Here is a 26,128-nt window from a genome sequence, read left to right on the forward strand (position 1 = left end):
TGCCGTGTAGAAAACAGGTTATCAGAGGGAAGAACATAATCAAGGAAACCAATGAAGAGGCTGGGACACTAACCTAGCAACAGATGAAAGTACTATGAACTGGGAAGAGGGTAAAACTTCTCAATTTTTCCATAACAATGGAAGAGGGTAAGAATAGCCTACTTCTGGGTTCCTTTTGGAGTCAAACAGAAAGGACTTGATAAATTGAAGGTAAAGTGTGAGTGAAAAAGAAGCATGAAGAATGACTTCTAGGTTTGGGTCCTGACCAACTGGAGAATTGTGGTACCTTTTACTGAGATGGAGATACCCAAAGGAACAACATGTTGTATGGCTGGGCCGTGTGAGCAAATTAAGAGTTCTGTGTTGGAATTAATCTTCCCCATGCATCTATGCCCCTATTAAACGTTTATTTTGTGGTGATGCTAGGACACAGAGAGGAGACAAGGAGTCTTAAAAGAGAGTCTACAAGAAGATATAAAAGCGGACAGACAAGATATAAGCACCAGGTGCTACGGGAGCTTAGTTTATGTACCAACCTCCAGACAGGGAGAGTGTTACTGAGAAAAGAATTTCAAGAACAGATAACACCTAAGGCCAGGGTAGCAGGACTTCTTCACAGTGAACGCGGGTTACCTCCTAACGACATTCTCTTTCACAATTATAGACTTAACAACCAAAACCAAGGTATCTTATATCATTAATATAAAGGACACAGATCAATAGTTTTGAGGGACTAAACTTTTGGAAAATTGGGATAAAGTACGACTATCTCCTACCTCTAGGCACCAATTCAGTTTTATTCCCAGGGGCTCCAAGATCACATCTAAAACTTATTTTCTTCATTGTGAATGCCCAGCTGGACATAAAACTGACTGAGATGGTCAAAATGCCGTCTAAGGTTTTATTTTCTCTCAGGTACACTTGGTCTGAATGAAGCTAGTTCTCTGGAATAATGATTTCAGCATCTTGCATGCTATAGATTTCCAACTTTCTCAGCTCAGGTCACAGTAGACTCATTTCACCATGCTCCTTCCTGCCACAGAGTCATTCAAATGCTGTCACCTCTGCCTGAAACACTGTTCCCATGCCTCTTCACAGCGTTAATGCACATTAAGTTATATAAACAGCACTTTCTCAAACATTTCCTAGCTTCTCTGACAAGTTCATAGTCTCTCTTATATTCTTGAAGCCCCTTTCCCCGTTCTTTGTAGCATTTACCTCAGTGGCAGTTTTCTGATGGGTTGTTAATGCTCTCTGCACTAGTCTGAACCCTCTAGGAAGACAGAAATCCAGCTGGCTTTGGTTCACCATTATTCTCCTGCATGGGACACAATGCTTAGTACTGTTAAGCTGACAAACAAAAGCAAAGAAGAAAAATAAAAGTCTTTTCTCTCTTTTTATATGCTGTTGTTAGTATTACCATGTTTTTGTGTCCCATTAGCCCAACCTTCTTAGTTTCCTTCCCCCTGAATAAAATTACCAAAAGTCCTTTGTAGTTATTCATAGGATTTGGCATTAGGGCAGTCCACTGTTAGTTCTACTATGATATTTTATGGAGTACTGAAATTTGTGTTGGTTAACTTACTGTTTGCCAGGGTCTTAACAGAAGTCACAACACACACGTACAAATCCACTCCCTCATAAGGACAATGCAAGGTAGGTATTCCTATACATGTTTAATAGATGAAGAAACTGAGTCTCAGAGAGGTTGAGTGACATATCCAGGGTTACACAGCCAAGTGATAATTCTGGGATTTGATCCCTGGTCCCTCTGACTTGAAAGCTTGTGATTTCTGGTTCTCCCAAATGTAAACTTTTTTTTTTTTTTCAGAGCGGGAAAATATAATCGGAAATATAAATGTGATTGTATACAATTAAAAAAAAGAAAAACTCTTCTAAAGTTGTAAAGCATAGTAGGCACATTAGTCACTGAGTTTCCCAGTTAATTATTACCAATGCACCCTGTATTTTTTTATTTGCCTGTGGCTATGGTCTGTTTTGTTCATCAAAAAAACCAAAAGTTGCCAGTTATGGGACGGAAGGAAAACATATAATTCAAATCAAGGTAACCTCTTAAAGGGACTTCGCAGTTGGCACAGTGGTAAAGAATCTGCCTATCAATGCAGGAGGTGTAAGAGACATGGGTTCAATCCCTGGGTTGGGAAGATCCCCTGGAGTAGGAAATGGCAACCCACTCAAATGTTCTTGCCTGGAAAATTCCATGGACAGAGGAGCCTGGGAAGCTACCATCCATGGAGTCGCAAAGAGTTGGACACAGCTGAGCATGTACACATGCATACACACACACACACACCCTCTTAAAGAGTTAAGAATGTGATTATGACTTAGAAGCAGACATCTGCTTAGTCTATTATATCCAACTTGGGGAAAAAAAGCTGTGGGAACCCAAAGGTGAAGCTCAGAAAATATTCCCCAAATATATAAGTTAGTAATAATTATATGGGATTGTTTAAGAGGAATGGGTCTTGGAAGACATGATCTGTCACTTAGAGAACAGTTTGTGTTCAGAACAGACAGCTGTTAAGATATCAATAACTAATGTTTTCTGAAGACACAGGATGTGTTAGGAACTACACCTACAATATTTCCTTTAATCCTCATGATATACCAATTAAGGCTCAGAAAAATCAAGCACTTCACGCAAAAACACATATGACCGAGCCAGAACTGAACTCAGGCATCTGACTCTGGTGACCACATTTTTAAACATTAAAATTTGTAGTAGTTCAGTTTAACCCCATGGACTATAACCTGCCAGGCTCCTTTGTCCATGGGATTTCCATTTCCTTCTCCGGGTATCTTCCTGAACCAGGGACTGAACCCCTGTCTCCTGCATTGGCACACAGATTCTTTACCAGTGAGCCACTAGGGAGGACTTAAACTTTAAAACTGGCAATGACTAACATATTGCTTATTTTATTTGTATCAGTCGCTTGAAAGCTTGTTTGATACAGTCCAAGATCCAACCATTTCCAGCTGTTTTAGGCAAAGCAGTTTTTGTATCTTCAAGATTGAACACTGGACAATGGTTGGGTTCACCTATGTAGGTCTTTCCCTCAGTGACATTCTTCTAGAGCTTACTCCCTTTTCAAGTGACAGTATCCAGATTGGCTAAATGACCAAAATCTGTTGAAAAAATGTCAAAGAGGAAAGTTGAGATAGAGTAGTGAAATGGGACTGGGGGGTCAGAAGACCTGGTTTCTGATGTCAGCTCTGTCACTAAGATGCTGCAAGATGAAATAAATTCACCCTGACTCCCCGAGTGTTGGTATTTCATCTATAAAATGAGGGCATTAGAGCAAAATCTTCAAGATCTCTTTTGGCTCTGGTATTCACTGGCTGTCCAGTGGTAGGAAGAGAAGCTGGAGTTTGACCTCACTTTTGGGAGGCTCCCAATTATTTTCCAGATGCCATGCTGAAAAGAGGAGCAGTTCCATGAAACCTTATATAGAGCAAAACCTCTGACAGTCATTATCTTACAACCTGATGTGGTCATCACTGTTCCCTTACCCTTCTGGCTCTGCAGGGCTATTCCTGGAAGCACCAGCAGCTGAAACAGTACTTCTGGGAATCTAAGGGTGCTGAAGAGTGGGGAACATGGTTGCTTCTTTCAGGCCCACTGATAGGAAACAAGGAGTGTCCAGGGAGTGAAGACTGTTGTCCTCTAGTTGCCAAGGCACACTTACAAATGATAACAGATGACATGTTATAGGCTCTGTAAATCACATTGTCCTCTGATCTGATATCTCATTTAAGCTTCTCAACAAACTTTATCGAGGGGAAGGTAGGTAATGAGTACTATATGTGACTGAAGGAAAGAAATGGGCTTGGGCAACACACACACACATATACACACACACACACACACAATATTTCTCAGCTTCATAGGAGCTACAAAACTAAAATTCCTTCACTTTTATCTACTTTATTTATAGCACTGGCAGGAATAATTATTGGAACCATCTCTTGAGAGCACTAAAGCCAATTCTTTGACACTGAGTCTCTTACCAGTGGCCCCACATTCAAGGAAGGATAGAAACGTCATTAGAAGTTAAACCCAGTCCCCTCTCCTATCCCATCCTCTGCCACTCATCCCCACCCCACGCCAAGTCCACTGCTCCAGTAACACCCAATCATTCACTGACATTCTTCTGTATCTTCATGCCCTTGCTTGTCTCTTCATGCTGTTTCTTCTGCCTCACAAGTCATTTTCCCTTTTTTCTTGGTAAAATACTACTCATATTCTTTCAGACACATCTCAGATGCCATCTCATGTGAAGACTTCTTTGATACAACCTCTAGTTATTGGTGACTTCCTGCTCTGCTTGCCCAAGTAATTTGTACATCTCTAGATTATTGAAAAACACAAAAAACATTGAGAATGTTAATTCAATTATCTCCACTCCTCACCCCATAGATGTGAGATCTTCAAGGGATGGACCATGATGAATCCAATTTTTCTATCCCTGGTACTTAGCCCAGCACCTAGCACATAGGAGACACTCAGCAGCATGGCTAGAGGGATGGATGCATGACTGGATAGGTCACTAGCTGACAGGAAGACCTCTAGGTCATTCTCCATCAGGAAGAAGTTTAATTTTAAAGGGTAAAGTAAGATACTATGATACTCAAAGGATATGTTATCATCTCAAGTCCTGGAAAGACCTTGTTCTGGCACTTGGACAAGAATGAGAAAGATGCTAAGAGTAGAAAGGATAAGACCAAAGACTCATGGTCAAGGGCAAAGCCTAGTCCAGAGCACCCACAGGGATGGTCTCCCTCAGGACAAGGAAGAGATAGTATAACAGGCCCTACAGAGCCTAGAAAACATTGCAATTACCTGTGGCCAATGGCTTCTCCAGACCTCCCAATGTAAATTAGCAAAAACAGCACTGACATCTTGTGATACCAAGATGGTGCAACAAGCAGTTCAGCGAAGCTTGAAATGATAAACAAGTCTCACATTCTAAGGAACAAATGGATAAATCCTTGTAAACATGTCTAGTTTTATTGGGCAAATTCAGAACATTGAGTATCCACAGATAAAAGGACTTTATAATATCCATAGCTACGGATGACATTGCTGGACTCAGGCTCCCAACATTGTTCCTGATGAATACTTCTGGTGAAAATCCCTCGGGTATGTTTCCACAATGGGATTTCCTCTTCTTTCCCTACGGATGTGGTAGAATTAGCAGGAACACTCCCACTTCCTAGTTCTATACTCTTATTTAATCCTAGGAAAAGGAACTGCCTAACTGATTCATGAGACTTGGGGAAAAAACCAACATCCATGGGACCATTTTAATGAGGAAGTAGAACCACAGCCTTGAAAGGGGTCAGTGCAGGCGTGGTATGAGTCTCTCTTCTTGAACCACCTGTAGGCCAGTGGGCTCTTGGAGTCTAAGTTGGAATTTAGCAGATCAAACAGCACATTAGGTGCTGAAACAAGCCCAGCCAGATGTCTTGTCTCTTTGTCCCAGCTCCTTGGCCTGCCAGTGAATGGATCAAGTTGGTGCCATGCTGTTTCCAGCGCCCAGACAGGTCCAGAAAAGAGGGTAAGATTCCCTCCATGTTCTTTAATTTAGTCTAACCAAAATCAAAACAACACTTTGCTTCAGGTGTCTCTGTGAAATATTCTCAACTGGTTAGACTCTGGGGCAGAACACTGGTGAATACTGGCAGATCTATGTCCCCAACACGTACACATCATTAGTCAAATCCTTAAGCTATACTTTTAAGCCTAAAGGACAAAAATATCTAAAATGCAGCTTCAGTTAACTGCAGGATTTATGTTACTCTATGAAAAAAGTGGTATTCTCAGGGATTCCCTGGTGGCTCAGGGGTAAAGAATTTGTCTTGCAATGCAAGAGCTATCGGTTCAATCCCTGGTCCAGGAAGATCCCACATGCTGCAGAGCAACTAAGCGTGTGTACCACAACTACTGAGCCTGGGCTCTAGAGCCCGCTTGCCACAACTACTGAAACCCCCGAGCTTTAGCTCAGTCTCTGCAATAAGACAAGCCACCACAATGAGAAACCTGCACACTGCAACTAGAGAGGAGCCCCCACTTGTCATAACTAGAGAAAAAGCCCGTGCAGCAGTGAAGACCGACCACAGCCCAAAATAAATAAATGAATAAATTTTAAAAAAGGGACATTCCCAATCTCTCGAAACTAAGTTGTGCGTGTTGCTTTGGGGCTTTTTTCTGAAGGAGTCTAATATTTCCTCTTAGGAAAGTCTCTGACAGACTTGCTGCAGGAATGAGCTCTCGTTCAGGTGGGGGTCTGTCTTCCACAGGAGTCCCTGCATAAGTGGCAAACGGGTTAGTGAAAAAAGGACTATGAACAATGGATTTATGAAACAAAATCATTGTCTATCATCTAATACTATCATTTAATTCAAAAGGAGGTACAGAAAAAAAAAAAAAAAAAGGAGGTACAGAGTCCATTAACTGTTAGGTTAATTGTTCCCAACTATAGGAGCAATTGAAGCCAAAGAGGGGCTTATTTATCAAATCCTTTGTTAAAACACATATTCGCTCATTCAAGTACATATTTCATCAGTATGTACTAAGTGGCAGATAAAGGGCCCACAGTGTCCATTGCCTAAAACATGGTCTCATAAAGGGAGAGGAAACAAGAAAAAAATGCAGCCTCCCTCCTTTTAAGGAATGGTCCCCTTTACATCTGCTTCATCATCATTTCCGCCTCTCATGTAACAGTTAATAACTCCTTCTACTTGGAGTTTAAGTTTCTCTGTTGTCTGGCTTCCCTGACCCCACAAAACAAGTGATCTATAAGCTAACATACTCTACCCTTTTAGGCATTACAAGGCTCTTTCTGTAATGCAAATTATCACTCTATAATTCAGCCATGCTATACACATTCATAAAATGGCCTGCCCCCAAAACACAATGAAGCACTTTTTCCCAGGAAGATAAAAAGCAACTGGGACCTGATGAAAGAGAGCCTGGATAATCAATTAGAACAGGTAGGATGCTACTTCTCTTCCTAAGGGTCCTTCTTCCCTGTTGATTTCTTCCTTCCTATTTGCTTTTGACAGATGTTTAGGATCAGATAGGTAACAAGGCAATGGTTCACACAGAAGGGAAGTTCAAAATCTGTTGACACAGATCATTTTATTGGACTACGGGTATGTAATTTCCTACAAAATGCTGGGCGTGAGGTTTCTCTATCAATTCTAAACATGAAATCAACTAGTATAGTTTTAACTGTCCAAAAAAACATCTACTATATTCTTCTGATTCACAAAACTGTTTTTTTCCCTTATTTTGTATAATGTTCCCAAACCAAACCACCCAAACATCTCCCTGAAGGAAAGCATTAAGTAGTAACATTTTATCTTTGGAAATTTGCAAGTAGTTACTTAAAACATTGTAAATTTCTTCCCTTGTCCTTGAAATGCACCATATAAATATTGCATTTGATCCTTAACTTACATTTCATAAATAATTTATTTCAAAACTATTCCTCCATAAGACTATCAGCTGCTGAGGTGTTCAGTTTTCAGGGAAAGCATTTATTTACTGCGTGAGCCCAGGAAGGCTGGTAAAGACTTGGCTAAAAGCTCCACACGGAACGAATTATGGCAATTATATTAATGGTCAAATCCATGATGTGCTGTTCAAATCTGTTAAAAGGTTTTGCACTGTATTGCCCACGTCTGATGGGCAATGAGTCCACCGGAAATGTTTAACACTTCATAGGGAGGCTTCCAAGATACATTTCTCATAGTTCCAAGAATTGCGACAGACTGTCTGGAGGTAACTTCCAGAGGAGTCTCTGAAAGTCACAACTGGGAGTGCATAGTTATCTCTTTAACACCATCCACTTCTGGTTCAGACTGAAACTACAAGCTCAAGTCACCAGAAATGGAAATCAAAGGAAACATCACACAATTAATTTTGATGAATGGGTAAGTTTTAATTCACATATGGCAATATTCTGGTTAATGATATGTCTCCTTATGACATCCATTAAAAATCCATTAACTTAACAGGCAAAATCTAATAAAGTTACTCTGGAAATTTTCTGTGAGGTTAACATTATAGACTTTTAATGAATATTTCCTGTAGGTATTGCTCTATTAGCAGAGCTAATATACTTATAAAACATGGATCTTGTGCTTGGGGGGTTGGGAGGGGAGCACAAAAAGATGAAAATAATCAGAAAATCAGAGTTGAGGTTGGACCCAAATCACCTAAAATCCTGCTGAAATTAGTAAAGGGCACTAGAGCTTTTAGAAGTGAAAACTGGATATCCCAGTACCAGCCACCACAGTCATTCATTTATCCTTACCCACTTACTAATCAAAGAGTAATTTAGCTGCTAAAATGTGCCATGTCTTGTGCTAGGACCATAATATGAAGGTAAACAAGTGAAAATTCACAGGTCAAGAACCTTACAGTCTACAGTAAAATGAAGACATCTAACAGGTAATCAATGTATACTATAATAAAGCTGCATTCAACACACCGTGGGAATATTCAGGAACAAACAACTAAATATCAGGGAAAGGGTGGGCAAATAAATTTTAAAAATCACTGAAACAATGAAGCAACTGAAGTTGAAATTTGTGTTCCAGTAAACTATTAGCTCTTCTAGGCTATACCACAGGGAAAGTTTTAATTCTGGACATCACTTATTGATTCTGCATGTGGTTACAGAAAGTTCCTTCTCTCATCTAAAAACAAAGTAACAGTACACTTTTGCCACTGGTTGTGAAAATTACATGCAACAAGGTACATAAAAACACATAGAAATGTGCTTGAAATACAGAAGGGGAAGGAGGTTTAGCATTTATTTATTGCCTATTATAGGCCCCAATCAATATTATTTGGAAGTCAATACAGTGTCATGGTTAAGGCAGGATTTGGAATCCTCCAAACATAGGTTTGAATTCTGCCTCTATCATTTGCAAACTGTGCAACCATAGGCTAGACACCCTTCCCTTTTTTGAACCTTGGCTGCTTCAGCTGTAGAACAGGATAACTAAAAATAACTCTGTTATGCTGTTTGGAGATTTTGAAAGATAATGGTTGTAATGCAATAGTACTATGTCTCAGAAACAATACACTATTACTTTTAATTCTACCATTAACTATATCTTTCATAGACAAGACTATAGAGATAAAAAAGCACTACGAGACTTGTCTAAGTTCATACGATTAATGCTAAAACTAAAACTACCCTTGCTCCGAGTTCCATGTTTTAGATCCAACTTTCCTGCAGTCCTCAATTAGACGACCACAGTCCTGCCCCTGGGACCCAGTCTTGATGATTCTCCTTCAAGGCAGGGAACTTATGACTGGAGACTTAACATCAGAACATCAGACTGGAGACTTAAAACTCAGGCGCCCTGCTTTAGCACCAATGACCAACGAACTAGTACCCTGGGGTTGAAGGCAACATTGTATACCCAAGATTCATATGCTAAAGGTCTAGCCTCCAATGTACTTGGAGATTAGAGTTGATAAGGAGGTACTCATCCTACACGCTAGCAAAGTAATGCTCAACATTCTTCAAGCGAGGCTTCAACAGTACATGAATCAAGAACTTCCAGATGCTCAAGTTGGACTTAGAAAAGCCAGAGGAACCAGAGATCAAATTGCCAACATACATTGGATCATTGACAAAGCAACAGAGATCCAGAAAAACATCTACTTCTGCTTTATTGACCATGCCAAAGCGTCTGACTGTGGGGATCACAACAAACTGTGGAAAATTCTTCAAGAGATGGGAATACCAGACCACATGATCTGCCTCCTAAGAAATGTGTATGCAGGTCAAGAACCAACAATTAGAACCAGACAAGGACATGGTTCGAGCTTGGGAAAGTAGTATGTCAAGGCTGTATATTGTCACCCTGCCTATTTAACTTATATGTGGAGTACCTCATGAGAAATGCCAGACTGGATGAAGCACAAGCTGGAATCAAGACTGCAGGAAGAAATATCAATAACCTCAGATATGAAGATGATACAGCCCTTCTGGCAGAATGCAAAGAGGAACTAAAGAGCCTCTTGATGAAAGTGAAAGAAGAGAGTGAAAAAGTTGGCTTAAAACTCAACATTTAAAAAACTAAGATCATGGCATCTGATCCCATCACTTCAGGGCAAATAGATGGGAAAACAATGGAAACAGTGACAGACTTTATTTTCTTAGGCTCCAAAATCACTGCAGATGGTGACTGCAGCCATGAAATTAAAAGACACTTGCTCTTTGGAAGAAAAGTTATGACCAACCTAGACAGCATATTAAAAAGCAGAGACATTACTTTGTCAACAAAGGTCCGCCTAGTCAAAGCTTTGACTAGATGGACCTTTGTTGGCAAAGTAATGTCTCCCCAGTAGTCATGTATGGACGTGAGAGTTGGACCAGAAAGAAAGCTGAGTGCCGAAGAATTAATGCTTTTGATCTGTGGTATTGAAGAAGACTCTTGAGAGTCCCTTGGACTGCAAAGAGATTAAACCAGTAAATCCTAAAGGAAATCAGTCCTGAATATTCATTGGAGGGACCGATGCTGAAGCTGAAGCTCCAATACTTTGACCACCTGATGCAAAGAACTGACTCATTGGAAAAGACCCTGATGCTAGGAAAGATTGAAGGCAGAAGGATAAGGGGATAAGAGAGGATGAAATGGTTGGATGGCATCACTGACTCAATGGACATGAGTTTGAGCAATCTGCAAGAGTTGCTGATGGACAGGGAAGCCTGATGTACTGCTGTCCATGGGGTCAGACATGACTGAGCAACTAAACTGAACTGAACTTCCCAGTCCATTTCAGTTCAATCAACTATGCTTATATTGTACACATTCTGTCAGTAGATATTTATCAACATCTTCTATGCCAAGATACTCAAGGGTAAGGCAGATACAGTCCCTACCCTCCAGAAGCTTTTGGTTTAGTATCATTTTTCTGTCTGGCTGCCTGACTCCAAGTGGTGTGAATATCCAGAATTTTAAGGTACTATATGCCTTAAAGTATTAACACTTTTCATACCCTGTGAAGTTATATCCTCTCATCAGCTGAGAGTCTATCACACTCAGACTCTAATGTCTCTAAGTATGGACTATGGATGTTTGTTTCAATGAAGCTCAAACTGGCTTTAGATGCTAAATATCGGACTTCTGCCTAACCCTGCTGGAGGGTTATATATAACTGTATACAGCCACATCAGTCCCTCAAGTCTCAAACAGCCCAAGGAGGACGTCTGCTTCGTTAGGAAAGTATAGAGTTAGAGATTGCAGTCCTAATAATGACCCTACAAGAGCAGATAGAAGAACTGAATCTCAGTTTTTCCATCTGAAACATGGAAACAGCTAGACGAATAGATTTGTGAGGGCCAAATGAGATAAATGATAAATGAATTGATCGCCTACCAAACCACCAACCAAAGGACTTAGAATGCCACTAACAACTAACGATCGCTGGTTTGCTTTCTTCTTCTCTTCCTCTGGCCCCAAGCTCCTGCCCGTCTCCGCAAGCGCCAACCCTACAGGGGTTTCAGTTGGGCCACAGAAAGTCCAGAAGGGTTCTCTTGCATGCTACCCTGGCTCTCTTCTCTCCCTAGACTTAGCTATGAGCAGTTGAGCAGACCACGCTCAGCTGAGCTATGCTGTCTACAGCATAGCAGTACAGATGCTACGTGGATCTTTCATATTTCTGTCCTTATATTCTCGAAATGTAAGACAGTAGTCATGAGGACTCCACCAGAGAAAAGTTGGACTGAAATAATCTACTATGCGACTCAGTTATCAAGGGCAGTTGAAACAGTAGCAGACACTACTAGTTGTTCACCCATATTTCTCAGCACAGCTCTCAATTTCTGGTCTGTCACATGGATGGCCCCAAGGCTGCCTGACCAATTACCCCATTTCCCAGCCACCCCTGCAGCCTAGTGGGGCTTTGTTAAGAAGCGCTGGTGTACAGGCTGTGATCAGAAATGAAATGGTCCATTTCTCTGTTATGCTTTCTCCAAAGGAATGTGGACAGATTCTTCTGGTCCTTTTCTTTCTTCCCAATCGCTAGCTGGGGACTGATGAGAACTGAAGGAGCAATCTGGACCCAAACTTGGAGGTCATGTTATAAGAAAGGCATAGCTGCCTGATAATCACTTACTTCAGTTCTAATACATAAGAGGGAAATACTCTGCCACCCTATTTAATTCACAGTACTTGAAATTTGTCTTGTTCCAACCTCCTAGCCCACACACTAAACAATACAGAAGTATTTTCTTCAATCAGATGGAGTATCTTACCTGATAACAGCTTACTCAAAAGGTAGGTAGTAACTATATGAAATACGCATCTTTCTGTGACATGAATATGAACTTTATCTTGAAGCTTTAACATATCAGCTACCATTATATATACCTAGTATCTGAATTATTTTACCAGGTAAATTCCTGCTAGTCATCCACTCCTTTCCCACCTAGTTAGTGCCACATAAAACTGGAAGTCAGGGGCCCTATGGCTTTAGTCAGGAACAACTGGCTCACATTGCAATTTATGCTTTGTTCCTGATCCTTCCAATTTTGAGCACTTCAATTATTTGTTCTTTCCTGCTCATGCCCTTACCTGATTCCTTGAACCTAAATCACAACACATTTTCCAAGGTTTGACTGGGATGATCCATATATACCTTTGATTATGCTATTTCCAGCTGCTCCATGCAAATATCTTCCCCAGTCTAGTGGCATGTCTAGGAGTCTACATTTCAAGGCAGATTATCATAGCTCAGTTACTATAAGCCCCAGTACAAAGGTATATTAGTCATGGCCTACCCATCATAGCTTACTCGCTTCTCTTTGAAACACAGGGATGTGTTTCTATATTTTAATTTAGACAAAAACAAACAAAAAACAAACACCAATATGTTCATGTATACGTACACATAATCAGAAAATATATATATTATTTTTTACCTATTTTGCTGTAATTATCTGTAACCAAGTCTTCCAAACCAGCCATCTTCCAGAAACTGTCATCCCAGCCTTTCTCTGCAGAGTATGTCCACTTGCACACCAGGGAGCAGAGAGACCTAAGAAAATAGGACAGAGGTAGAACCAATAATATGAGCCAGGCTTCGTTATATTTTGCCAAACACTTGTTGAGATATCTGCAATAGTGAAAAAACAGAATAAACTGAAGTTATTATTCACCCCTGAATATAATCAGAAGTCCTCAATGACATCTGTTAATGATTGAGAGTACCTTCTTTCACTTTCAAAAGGGTTTCAGCCCTTTATTTAGATCTGACTAAACAGTATGTATAAATATCTGCATGTATATTTCTATTCATATTTATATTACATTTATGAGATAACCAGAAATTACAACACTGACTAGCTACCTGGGATTCTCCAGACAAGAGGACTTAAGTGGGTGCCATGCTCTCCTCCAAGGGATTTTCCCAACCCAGGAACGGAACCCAAGGTATTCCACATTGCAGGCAGATTCTTTACCATCTGAGCCACCAGGGAAGCCCAAGAATACTGGAGTGGGCAGCCTATCCCTTTTCCAGGGGATCTTCCCAAACCAGGAATTGAACCACAGTCTCCTGCATAGCAGGCGACTCTTTACCAGCTGAGCTACTAGGGAAACCCGGAGATAAACAGAAATTAAAACAATGACTAGCTATTTGATGATACTGAGCATTATTACAGACAGCAAAAACAAGACTGGGAGCCGACTGTGGCTCAGATCATGAACTCCTTATTGCCAAATTCAGACTTAAATTGAAGAAACTGGGGAAAACCACTAAACCATTCAGGTATGACATAAATCAAATGCCTTATGATTATACAGTGGAAGTGACAAATAGATTTAGGGGACCAGATCTGATAGAGTGCCTGATGAACTATGGACAGAGGTTCGTGACACTGTACAGGAGACAGGGATCAAGACAGTCCCCAGGAAAAAGAAATTCAAAAAAGCAAAATGGCTGTCTGAGGAGGCCTTACAAATAGCTCTGAAAAGAAGAGAAGAGAAAAGCAAAGGAGAAAAGGAAAGAAATACCCATTTGAATGCAGAGTTCCAAAGAATAGCAAGGAGAGATAAGAAAGCCTTTCTCAGCGATCAATGCAAAGAAATAGAAGAAAACAATAGAATGGGAAAGACTAGAAATCTCTTCAGGAAAATTAGAGATACCAAGAGAACATTTCATGCAAAGATGGGCTCAATAAAGGATAGAAATGCTACGGACCAGACAGAAGCAGAAGATATTAAGAAGAGGTGGCAAGAATACACAGAACTGTACAAAAATGATCTTCATGACCCAGTTAATTATGGTGGTGTGATCACTCACCTAGAGCCAGACATCCTGGAATGTGAAGTCAAGTGGGCCTTAGGAAGCATCACTACGAACAAAGCTAGTGGAGGTGATGGAATTCCAGTTGAGCTATTTCAAATCCTAAAAGATGATGTTGTGAAAGTGCTGCACTCAATATGTCAGCAAATTTGGAAAACTCAGCAGTGGCCAAAGGACTGGAAAAGGTCAGTTTTCATTCCAATCCCAAAGAAAGGAAATGCCAAAGAATGCTCAAACTACTGTACAATTGCACTCATCTCACACACTAGTCAAGTAATGCTCAAAATTCTCCAAGCCAGGCTTTAACAGTACATGAACCATGAACTTCCAGAAGTTCAAGCTGGTTTTAGAAAAGGCAGAGGGACTAGATCAAATTGCCAACATCCACTGGATCATTGAAAAAGCAAGAGAGTTCCAGAAAAACATCTATTTCTGCTTTATTGACTATGCCAAAGCCTTTGACTATGTGGATCACAATAAGCTGTGGAAAATTCTTCAAGAGATGGGAATACCAGACCACCTGACCTGCCTCTTGAGAAACCTGTATCAGGTTAGGAAGCAACAGTTAGAACTGGACATGGAACAACAGACTGGTTCCAAATAGGAAAAGGAGTATGTCAAGGCTGTATATTGTCACCCTGCTTATTTAACTTATATGCAGAGTACATCATGAGAAATGCTGGGCTAGAGGAAGCACAAGCTGGAACCAAGACTGACAGGAGAAATATCAATAACCTCAGATATGCAGATGACACCACCCTTATGGCACAAAGTGAAGAAGAACTAAAGAGCCTCTTGATGAAAGTGAAAGGGGAGAGTGAAAACGTTGGCTTAAAGCTCAACATTCAGAAAACTAAGATCATGCATCTGGTCCCATCACTTCATGGCAAATAGATGGGGAAACAGTGGAAACAGTGTCAGACTTTTATTTTTGGGGGCTCCAAAATCACTGCAGATGGTGATTGCAACCATGAAATTAAAAGACGCTTACTCCTTGGAAGGGAAGTTATGACAAACCTAGAGAGCATATTAAAAAGCAGAGACATTACTTTGCCAACAAAGGTCCATCTAGTCAAGGCTATGGTTTTTCCAGTAGTCATGCATGGATGTGAGAGTTGAACTATAAAGAAAGCTGAACACTGAAGAATTGATGCTTTTGAACGGTGGTGTTGGAGAAGACTCTTGAGAGTCCCTCGGACTGCAAGGAGATCCAAACAGTCCATCCTAGAGGAGATCAGTCCTAGGTGTTCATTGGAAGGACTGATGTTGAAGCTGAAACTCCAATACTTTGGCCACCTGATGTGAAGAGCTAACTCATTTGAAAAGACCCTGATGCTGGGAAAGATTGAGGGCAAGAGGAGAGGGGGACGACAGAGGATGAGATGGTTGGATGGCATCACCGACTGAATGGACATGAGTTTGGGTAGGCTCCGGGGGTTGGTGTGGGACAGGCAGGCCTGACGTTCTGCCACTCATGGGGTCACAAAGAGTCGGACACGACTGAGCAACTGAACTGAACTGAGCATTATTATTTAGTGTTAGGTATGATATTGATAATTCTGGTTATGTTCTGAAAAAGGCTTCTTAGCTAACTGATACATATTAAAACACTGATGTACAAAATGATTTATTATCTGGTATCTACTGTAAAACAGCAAGTGAGGGGAAGTGAATGACATTGCAGATGGAACAGAATTAGCCATGGGTTGGTAGCTGTGGGGCTGAGGGTGGTTAAATGGGTGTTCATTATACGTCTCTATTCTGTACATGTTCAAAATTTTCTGTAATAAAAAAATAAAAAAACAAAATGGTGTCTGGTATAGATGTGATGACTGCAGTCTAAAGCAACATTTAACAGGAGGAAGACTGAGTGCTAGATGGCCTTTTCCTTTCTGGCTTCATGTCTCATCAATTCCCTCTTAGTATTCTACATTCCAGCAATAAACAACCCTTTAGAGGGCTCTGAAAAAGTCACATTCTTGCATACTTCTGTGCCTCTGCCCTTCTTCTATGAGCTTTCAAAATTCTTCAGCCTGATAACTTGAATACTTCCTTTAGTCTAGACCGAGGCCTCAGTTCTAGTTTAGATGTTCCTGCTCTGACATCACAGAGCAAGCACCAAATCTATTAGAGATCTTATCACACTGAGTGATTAACTGCTTCTTTGTGTATCTTCTTCCCAACAGACCCAAGCCTTCCGATCTGTTCGCCACTATGTCCAGAGAAAACTTTCTAAAGTAAAATCTGATGGTACCAACTCCTGACTAAAACCCTTCAATTGCTCCTCACTCCCTTCAGGAAAAAGTCCAGTCCTCAGCTAGGTTTGAATGATGCTCTGTGATATGACCATGTTGACCTGCAGCTTCCTCTCCTGTCCTTCCTATCCTTGTTTTCTTCATTCTACACTAATGAATTATTTGAAGCTTTCCACAGTGGGCCTTGATTGCTCAGAGATACAGTGCCCTGAACCTCTGCTCCATTCTGCCCAAAATCTTCTTCCCTGTTACGTGTCTGACTGCTGATTAGCCTTCCCGACTCAGTTCAGACTCCCCTTTTCATGAAGCCCCAACAGAGGTCCAGCTGAGTCTAAACCCTCTTCTCCAAGTTCAATGTTCTCATACCCATATCTTAATACTTAGCACAGTCATTGTCCTTGCCCCTTCCCTTCTCTATTTCTCCCACTAAACCAGCAACACCTTCAGAGGAGAACCTACCTTAATAATCTCCAGATCACCAGTATTTACATCCAGCCACAGGTCAAGCCACAATGAATACTGATCAAATGGAAGCTCTGGAGAATAAATATAGTCTGTCCACATTACCATAGGTAAGTGATAAACCTGGAGAGTTCTTGCAGGTTTATAGATAAAGCAAAACCTATCTATCTCACAGAGCCAGCAGTTTTGGTCTATTTGATTCAGTCATTAAATTGATTCACTCATTCACTCACTCACTCAATATTTAGTATTCAGTCATTATGACCCTGGCATTATGCTAGGTGCTGGGGAACCAGTTATATGCAAAACAGTCAGCCTGCTGCTCTCCTACATGCTAACAATATAATTGAGGAGACAGTGATCAAATAATCACACCTAAAATTACATCCTAACAAAAATGTTCTGAAGGAAGTAAAGAGAGAAATGAAAAGTTTTAGCAGGAGAAACTGGCAGGAGAAAGGGGGAGAAAGTATCAGGGAGGGCTTCACAGAAAAGCTCACCTTCTGTGAGACCTGAATGTCTTCTGAAAGCAAACAAATATTACTTATCATTATTTTTTTCACATGTGGCAACGATGGCAGATTCTAGGATCAGGAAGATCCCTTGGGGGAAGGAAATGGCAACCCACTGCACTATTCTTGCCTGGAGAATCCCATGGTCAGAGGAGACTGGCAGGCTACACTCCATGGTGCCGTAAGAGTCGGACATGACTTAACAACCACACCACCACCACCACAGATGACAGGACACGTTGAGCTAAGCTAAGTGGCATGGATATACTGAAGAAACACTAGTCCCAGTAGAAACAATATGTATGTGTGAAATCCCTCACCTGATTTAAGCAAAATAATTTTTTGAGGTATAAAGAAAGCAGCTACCTATGAAGCATGTTCTGAAGAATATGCAATAGGGTAACTCTTCCTGGCACAATGCCTGAAATTTTGACATTTTAGAAGCTATGGTAATTCACTGGAAAGAGCAATGTAATGAAACAATATGGTGTGAAAGGATTGTGTCTTATAATCCATTCGTGTAGGACAACTCTTCACTCCCCAAATGTTCCACTCACTTGCAGACTACCAGGACAAACTTCTACTCTGTCCCATCTGTCATTAACTCAGTGTTGCTCCATTCACTCATCCTTGTCTACTTGGAAACTCCCATGTCTTTCTCATGGTCCAGCTCTTCTGCACAAGTTTCCTCACTACCTCCAAGTTAACCTCATGGCTATCTCCTTTGAAGTAGCATTACAACTTGGAAATACTTCACTATAGTTCTTAACAGCTGAGATAGGTTGAGTTCATGGCCCCCAATCGTCTAATCTCTAAATAACCACACGCTTTGCCACGTAATTTGCAGTGTTCACCCTCCTCCTCTCAACCCCCACACTATGGGCAGAGCCTCCTTTCCTACTTCAAGATTTTGGATACTGTCACATAACTGAATTTGGCCAAAAGAATGAGGCAGAAATAACTGCATCTCAGTTTTGAGTCTAAGTTAAAAGCAGCATTATGTGTTTCTGCTTGCTCTATTGCACTTCTGGCATTGCTGTGAGAAGATCATGCAGGTTAGCTCACTGGTCCCAGAAGGAGGGCAAGGGGTATGTGGGTAGAGGAATGACCACCAAGTCCATTGTGGATCACACATCCCCAGGCAGCCAAGATCTGAGGGAGTGAGTACAGCTGAGAACAGAAGAATCGCCCTGCAGAACAGAGTCTAAATGTTGTATCCATGAGTCAGATAAGTGATTACTCTGTTGAACTACTGAGCACTGGCTGTGATTCATAATAGAGAAATAGTTAAACAACTCAACAGCTTATAGCACAACTAAATTATCCCACATAGACTGTCTGCCCTATCCACAATAAGAGGAAGGAAAGGGATGTCTATCTCACTGCCAGTTAGAATAAGTGGCCAGAGAGTGTGCTTGGGGTAAAGACAACTGAGCCCAAGAGGCAGGAAGTGTTAACTCCATCCTCCATTAGGTTTATCTAAACACTTTGAGGGTCAATCTCATTTGGGTCTCTAAATCAGCTCTTGGATAAAATGGATGTGTGAAAGTAGCAGAATTGGCAATATTTAGAGGCGTGACAGAGGATGAGATGTTTAGATAGCATCAGACTCAAAGGGACATGAGTTTGAGCAAACTCCAGGAGATAGTGAAGGACAGGGAAGCCTGGTGTGCTGCAGTTCATGCGGCTGCGAAGAGTCAGACACAACTGACAGAATGAACAAGAGAGTACAACGTAGGAAACTTAGTTGGCCTTAGTTGCAACTTAGCTTGTCTGGAAATCTCCAGGAGAGAGAGAGCAAATACAGGACTTCATCTTGTTAGTAAGTAAAGGCAAGTTCCCAGAAGTAGAACAAGAGGTCTGCCTCCCTCTGAGGCTTCTACCAAGACCACGTTTTGTCATTCCCTCAAGTGTTTTAGTCAACAACCTGCACTCTTAAGGATAGCTATTCACCTTCAGGCAAGCTGACCTATCAGTGTGTGTGTGTGTGTGTGTGTGTGTGTGTAGGCATGGGTGGGAGGAGTGATTTGTAGGATCAGAATTAAAGAGAGCAACCTGTTCTAATGAGATGGATGAAACTGGAGCCCATTATACAGAGTGAAGTAAGCCAGAAAGATAAAGACCAATACAGTATACTAACACATATATATGGAATTTAGAAAGATGGTAACGATGACCCTATATGCAAAACAGAAAAAGAGACACAGATGTACAGAACAGACTTTTGGACTCTGTGGGAGAAGGCGAGGGTGGGATGTTTTGAGACAACAGCATCGAAACATGTATATTATCAAGGATGAAACAGATCACCAGCCCAGGTTGGATGCATGAGACAAGTGCTCGGGCCTGGTGCACTGGGAAGACCCAGAGGAATCGGGTGGAGAGGGAGGTGGGAGGGGGGATCGGGATGGGGAACACATGTAAATCCATGGCTGATTCATGTCAATGTTTGGCAAAAACCACTACAATATTGTAAAGTAATTAGCCTCCAACTAATAAAAATAAATGTGGAAAAAAAAAAAAAGAGAGAGAGAGAGCAACCTGAAAATGACAGGGGCTGCACTAGCAGGGTGAGTTGTTTCCAAGACTGGTAGGAAAGGAGCGCTGCATCTGCTCAGTGAAAAGGGTCCCTCACTATCTGCTCCTTGCAGCCAGAATACCACGGCAGAAACTTCCGTGTCCCTCACTGCTTTCAGGGTTTTAACATCAAAGAGACTACAAAAGACTACAGCCTACATGACAGTTGAAAGAACATAAATTAAGGGGAAGGCAAAATGAAAAGAACACCTAACTTAGGGGACTAGTTCACCCAAGAGAAGATCCATACAGAAGGCCTCTAAGACAAAGGTCTCAGTGATTTAGAAATGATGAAAAAAAATTGGAAGAGAACACCAATAAGGAAAGCAATGAGAAATCAGAAGGGAGCAAGAAAGACTCTGAACTAAAGCTATGGATTTTAAAATTTATTAAAAATGTCCTTAGAAGAACTAAAAAAAAAAAAACACTGGCACTGTTAAAAATTGAATTAATGATCTAGAAGACAAAGTGAGCAAAATATCTTACTACTTGTAACAAAGACACAAAGGAAGAAATACTGAGGAAATAAATAAGGGGCCTTTTGGAGGACAGATCTGGCAGCTTAACACAAAAATAAAAGGAATTCCAGAAGGGATTTTTTTTTGTTTGTTTGTTAAAGGAGAAAAGGGAAAAAAAGAAAAGTTGAAGGAGATATTCTAATTAAACAAATACAGTGCTAGGTTTTTGTTTTTCTTTTTAAACTGGCTGAAGCAAGATTTAAGCCTGCAGATGAAAAGTCTCATTAAGTTCAGGAAGTGAATCCAGGAAACACTTGAATTTCAAGTGTAAACAGAAAATTATACAAACTTCCAGACAGAAAGAGTAAGTTAGTTACAAAGGCAAGAAATTAAGCCTAGCTAAGGAATTCTCATCTACAACTCTGGAATGTAGAAGATGGAAGAACAATGTACAGACCATTAACAAAAATGATCCAAGAATCCTATATCTAGACAAAGTATTACTCAGCTGTTAGAGGAAAGGAAAACATTTTCAGAGTGCAAGAATTCAAAAGTAAACTTCCTATATATGTTCTCTGAGGATAACATTTGAGAAAGAACATAACCTAAAAAGCAATGGGTTCTGAGGAGCTATATCAACAGAGTGGAAATCAAAGACTAGAGGAAGCAGTGGTGGTGAAACCTGATATTAATTCATATTCTCTATGTATATATGCATATGTGTGTGTGTGTGTGTGCATGTATAGTATAAATATTGCTGTTGTTATTCAGTTGCTAAGCATTCAACTCTTTGTGATCCCGTGCACTGTAGCATGCCAGGCTCCTCTGTATTCCACTATCTCCCAGAGTTTGCTCAAATTCATGTATTCCACTATCTCCCAGAGTTTGCTCGAATTCATGTCCATTGAGTCAGTGATGCTATCTAATCATCTCATCCTCTGCCTCCCCCTTCTCCTTTTGTCTTCAATCTTTTCCAGCAGAAGGGTCTTTTGCAAAGAGTCTGCTCTTTGCATCAGGTGGCCAAAGTACTGGAGCTTCAGCTTCAGCATCAATCTAAGAAAATAAAATCTGCCACTGCTTCCACTTTTTCCTCATCTGTTTGCCATGAAGTGATGGAAGTGGATGCTATGATCTTAGTTTTTTTAATGTTGAGTTTCAAGTCAACTTTTTCACTCTCTTCTTTCACCCTCATTAAAAGGCTATTCACTTTCTCTTTACTTTCTGCCATTAAAATGGTATCATCTACATATCTGAGGTTGTTAATATTTTTCCTGGTAATCTGGACTTCAGATTGTGATTCATCCAGCCCAGTATTTCACATGATGTACTCTGTATGTAAGTTAAAATAAGCAGGGTGACAATACGCAGCCTTGCTGTACTACTTTCCTGACTTTGAACTAGTCAGTTACTCCATGTCTGGTCCTAACTGTTGCTTCTTGACCTGCATACACGTTTCTCAGGAGACAGGTAAAGTGGTAGGGTATTCCCATCTTTTTAAGAATTTTCCAGTTTGTTGTGATCCCCACAGTCATAGACTTTAGTGTAGTCAATGAAACAGATGTTTTTCTGGAACTCCCTTGCTTTCTCCATGATCCAATGAATGCTCATAATTTGATCTCTGGTTCCTCTTCCTCGTCGAAACCCAGCTTGTACATCTGCAAATTCATGACCTGTCATTCTTGGGTGGCCCTGCATGGCATGGTTCATTACTTCATTAAGTTATGCAAGCCCCTTTACCATGACAAGGTTGTGATCCAAGAAGGGGATAGTGTGTAAATACATATGCATGTGTGTGTATGCACACACGTATACATATATATATATACACACACACACGTGCATGTATATATAGGTGTACACATATTTAACCTAAATAAATGATAATTATGTGAACAGGAATTTGCAATATTAAGTTTTGTTGAAACATAACAAGTATGCCATCTTAGAAGGAAAACCAAATGATAGTCTGAAAACAAAACATTAATTTAGCAAAACATCAAAGTCAGACACTTGAAAAAGCATCCACAGGAAAAGGATTTTATGTGTATATGCACAAAACATAAGTTTAATGTTGGTTGTAAGAAATGAGAAGGTAATCACTAATGGAAACAGCTTAATAGAATGCTCAAATTAACAAATTAAACTAAACTAAGCCAAGAAAAATTAAAAGATAAGAGGGAGTAATTCAATATATACAGAAAAGAAAAATAAATTAGAAAGAATAAAATCAGCTATTTCAATTATTGTAATGTGTGAATGACCTGAATTCTGCCACTGGTTGAAAGATACTAATAGCCACAGTGGGATTAAAATTAAGGGATATCCTGTTTATAATACAAAGTTTTTAAAATGTGTTAAAGAGGTTTTTTTTTAAGTCAACAAAAAAATAACAAATGCATATGTTCAAAATATCAGAGTGGAATACAAGACCAAAAATATTAGCAAGATTAAGAGGAAGATTCTGATAACTAAATGCTCAATCAAAGAAGAATACCACCCTTTGTTAAATTTTATGAACTAAACAATATAATGTGAAATATATAAAATAAGCACTCCTAGATAAAAAAGTACTTGAAGAGAGACACACTTTATTTAAAGATTTTATTATTCTTTGATAATTTAAAGGACCAGGCAAATCAAAACATTAATAATAATTACTACTACTATTGAGGAATTAAAAGACTCACATACAGTCAACAAACTCAATTCTTTTTATTCATATGGGGGGAGAAAAGAAGAATGTTTTATTGTTCAATACAAGCAGAGACCAGATGGGTACGGTGGTATTTCATGGGTAAATTTAAAGTTTTAAAACATTTTATTTGAAAAGAAAGAAGTCTGAAAATTAATAACCTAAGCAGCCAACTTATGAAATTATGAAAAACAGTAAATAGCTGAAAGAAAGATCAAAAAGGAGTAGTAAAGATAAGAGCAGATGAAAGACATAAAATAGCAAGATAAAATTCAAAGGATTAACAGAGCCAAACAATGGTTCTATGAAAAGACAAGTTAAACAAAAAAGCATCTGGTAAAATTGAGGAAGAAAAGAGAAGGCAAAAATAACAAATACCACTAATGAAAATGGGAGTGATAACTACTGATAAAGCAGATACTAATAGAATAAAAAAGAATTTTATGAACAGTATTTTGTTAGCAAACTTGACAATTTAGGTGAAATGGAACATTACTTAAAAAAACAGAACTTACCATAACTGGCTCAAAAAAAAAAAAAAAAAAAAACACCAGAAATCTTAGTGAATTTATTACCATTAAAGAAATTGATCCAGCAGTTAAAAACCACACCTCAAATAAATCCTCAAGCCCAGATGGTTGTACTGGAACATTCTAACAAATGTTCAAGGGACCGAGTACCCCAAAATATATATTTCAGAATCCAGAAGAGAAGGAATGTTCCCTAAGTTATTTATAAAGTTATGGTAACTACACTACAAAGAGCAAGCAGAGATAAACAAAACTCAGAATCTACTCACATTACGAATGTGAACATAAAAATTCTGAATCAGACATGACCAGATTTAATATAAAAATGTGGGGAAAAATACATCAAGAACAATATTCAAGAAATATTTAATAATAGAAGAACTGTGGATGTATTTTACCACTGTATTTTATTAAGAGAAAGACAATGATCAACTTGTATCTAGTAATAGAAAGTATCTGATAAAATTAAATGCCACATAAACAGAAACCCACTGAAGTGGGACTAACAGAAGTGTCTGCTTCTAACCATGTGGGAGTATCAGAGACTAGATTTTACCACCTTGCCCTAAACAACTAGGGAAGTCCAAGAAAATGTATGAAATAACTGTTTTCAGACTTCAACAAGAGGCAACATAGGTCTCTGATCCCTGAGAGAAGGAAAGGGGATGAGTCCTAAGACTGCTCTGGCCATCTGCCTGGGAGAACACGCCAGACCACAAAGCAGAGAGAGATGCCAAGGAAAACATGGCGGCTTCTCGAAGCTAAGGGAACTGAGATAAGAATCCAGAGAAGTCAAAGTGGCAGAATGAGGGCCCCAGAAATTTGCGCAAGAGTCCTGTGAAATCTTTGCTGATTACTGCAATGCAGATATGCACGCTGACACTCCTGAGATCTGGTAAAGAGGGAATGGGAATCTGTGATCAAAACAATTTCTGAGTTCACAAACAGCTGGGAATCACTTGAATTGCTAAAATTAAGAATGGAACACCATTACTGATCACTTGAGACATTCAGTGGAGACCCCAAAAGACATATGCCTTAGTAACGTGACTATACTACCTGTGTTACCAAAGTTTAAAAAGAAGACTACAAAGGATAAAACTAAGCCAAAAGTACATTAATAGCTCCCTATGAAAAGCAGCTCAACAAAAGCTAAAGGACGCCTTAAAGGACGCCAACAAAATCCAGACACTCAACAACATAAAATTGATCATGTCAGCATCTAATAAAAAATATTTGAAGAAACAATGGCCACATTTTTTTTCTTGACTTGATAAAAACTACCAATCCACAGATTTAAGCTCAATGAAACCAAGGCAAGATAAACACAAAACCACATCAAGACTGATTACAGTCAAATTGTTTTTTAAGTGAAAAAAGAAAAATCTTTAAAAGTAGTCAGAGAAAAAGACACATTACAGAGGAACAGGATAAAAATGTCTTCAGACTCTTTGCCAGAAACAACACAACCCAGAAGAAAATGGAATGATGTCTTTAAAGCACTGAAAAAATTTAAAAAGAGAAAAATCAATATAGAATTCTACATTCAGCAAAAATAGCTTTGAACAATTATGTGGAACATAGGCTTTTCCAGACAAACAAAAGCTGAGAAAATTCATTTCCAAGAAACCTGCACTGTGTAAGAAATGTTAAAGGAAGTTCTTGAGGTAGAAGGAAAATGAGAATAAAGGGAAATACGAGTTTACACAAAGGAATGAAAAACACCAATCAGTAAATAATATGGGTAAATACAAAGGACCTTTATATTTTAAAATTTAAGTTTTTTATCTTTAAAAGATAATTTAGGGAAAACAATCAATGCATTGAGGGATTTATATATACAAAGAAAACACACAACGATAGTGGCATAAACGATAAGGAGATATGAAGATATATGTGACAGGGTATAAAATTATTTTAAGGTAATGGTATAAATGAATTTATTTGCAAAGCAGAAACAGAGACACAGATGTAGAGAACAAATGTATGGATATCAAGAGGGGCAGGGGTGTGGGACAGATTAGGAGACTGGGATTAACATGCATTCTACCGTGTATAAAATGGATGATTAATGAGAACCGACTGCATGGCACAGGGAACCCTACTCAGTGGTCCGTGGTGACTTAAATGGGAAGGAAATTCAAGGATTAGGGGATACATCTATATGTGCGGACGATTCACTTTGTTGTACAGTGGAAACTAACACAACACTGTAAAGCAACTATATTCCAACAAAAAGGTAAAGATATTTGTAGCCTAAAGACCAATTATTCCTGAAGTACACAA

At 39.6% G+C, this 26,128-nt stretch overlaps 1 protein-coding gene across 11 annotated transcripts in view; it reads right to left on the minus strand.

The window, feature by feature from the left end:
• Positions 1 to 26,128, minus strand: part of FGGY (FGGY carbohydrate kinase domain containing) — a 487,533-nt gene that overhangs the window by 296,267 nt on the left and 165,138 nt on the right. For all 11 annotated transcript variants that reach the window (XM_043876054.1, XM_043876057.1, XM_043876055.1 and 8 more), the window contains one exon: positions 12,972 to 13,087. In XM_043876054.1, coding sequence (XP_043731989.1) covers positions 12,972 to 13,087 — 116 coding nt within the window. The remainder of the gene's footprint in view (positions 1 to 12,971; positions 13,088 to 26,128) is intronic.

The sequence above is a fragment of the Cervus elaphus genome, chromosome 20, assembly GCF_910594005.1.
Source record: "Cervus elaphus chromosome 20, mCerEla1.1, whole genome shotgun sequence".
NCBI lineage: Eukaryota > Metazoa > Chordata > Mammalia > Artiodactyla > Cervidae > Cervus > Cervus elaphus.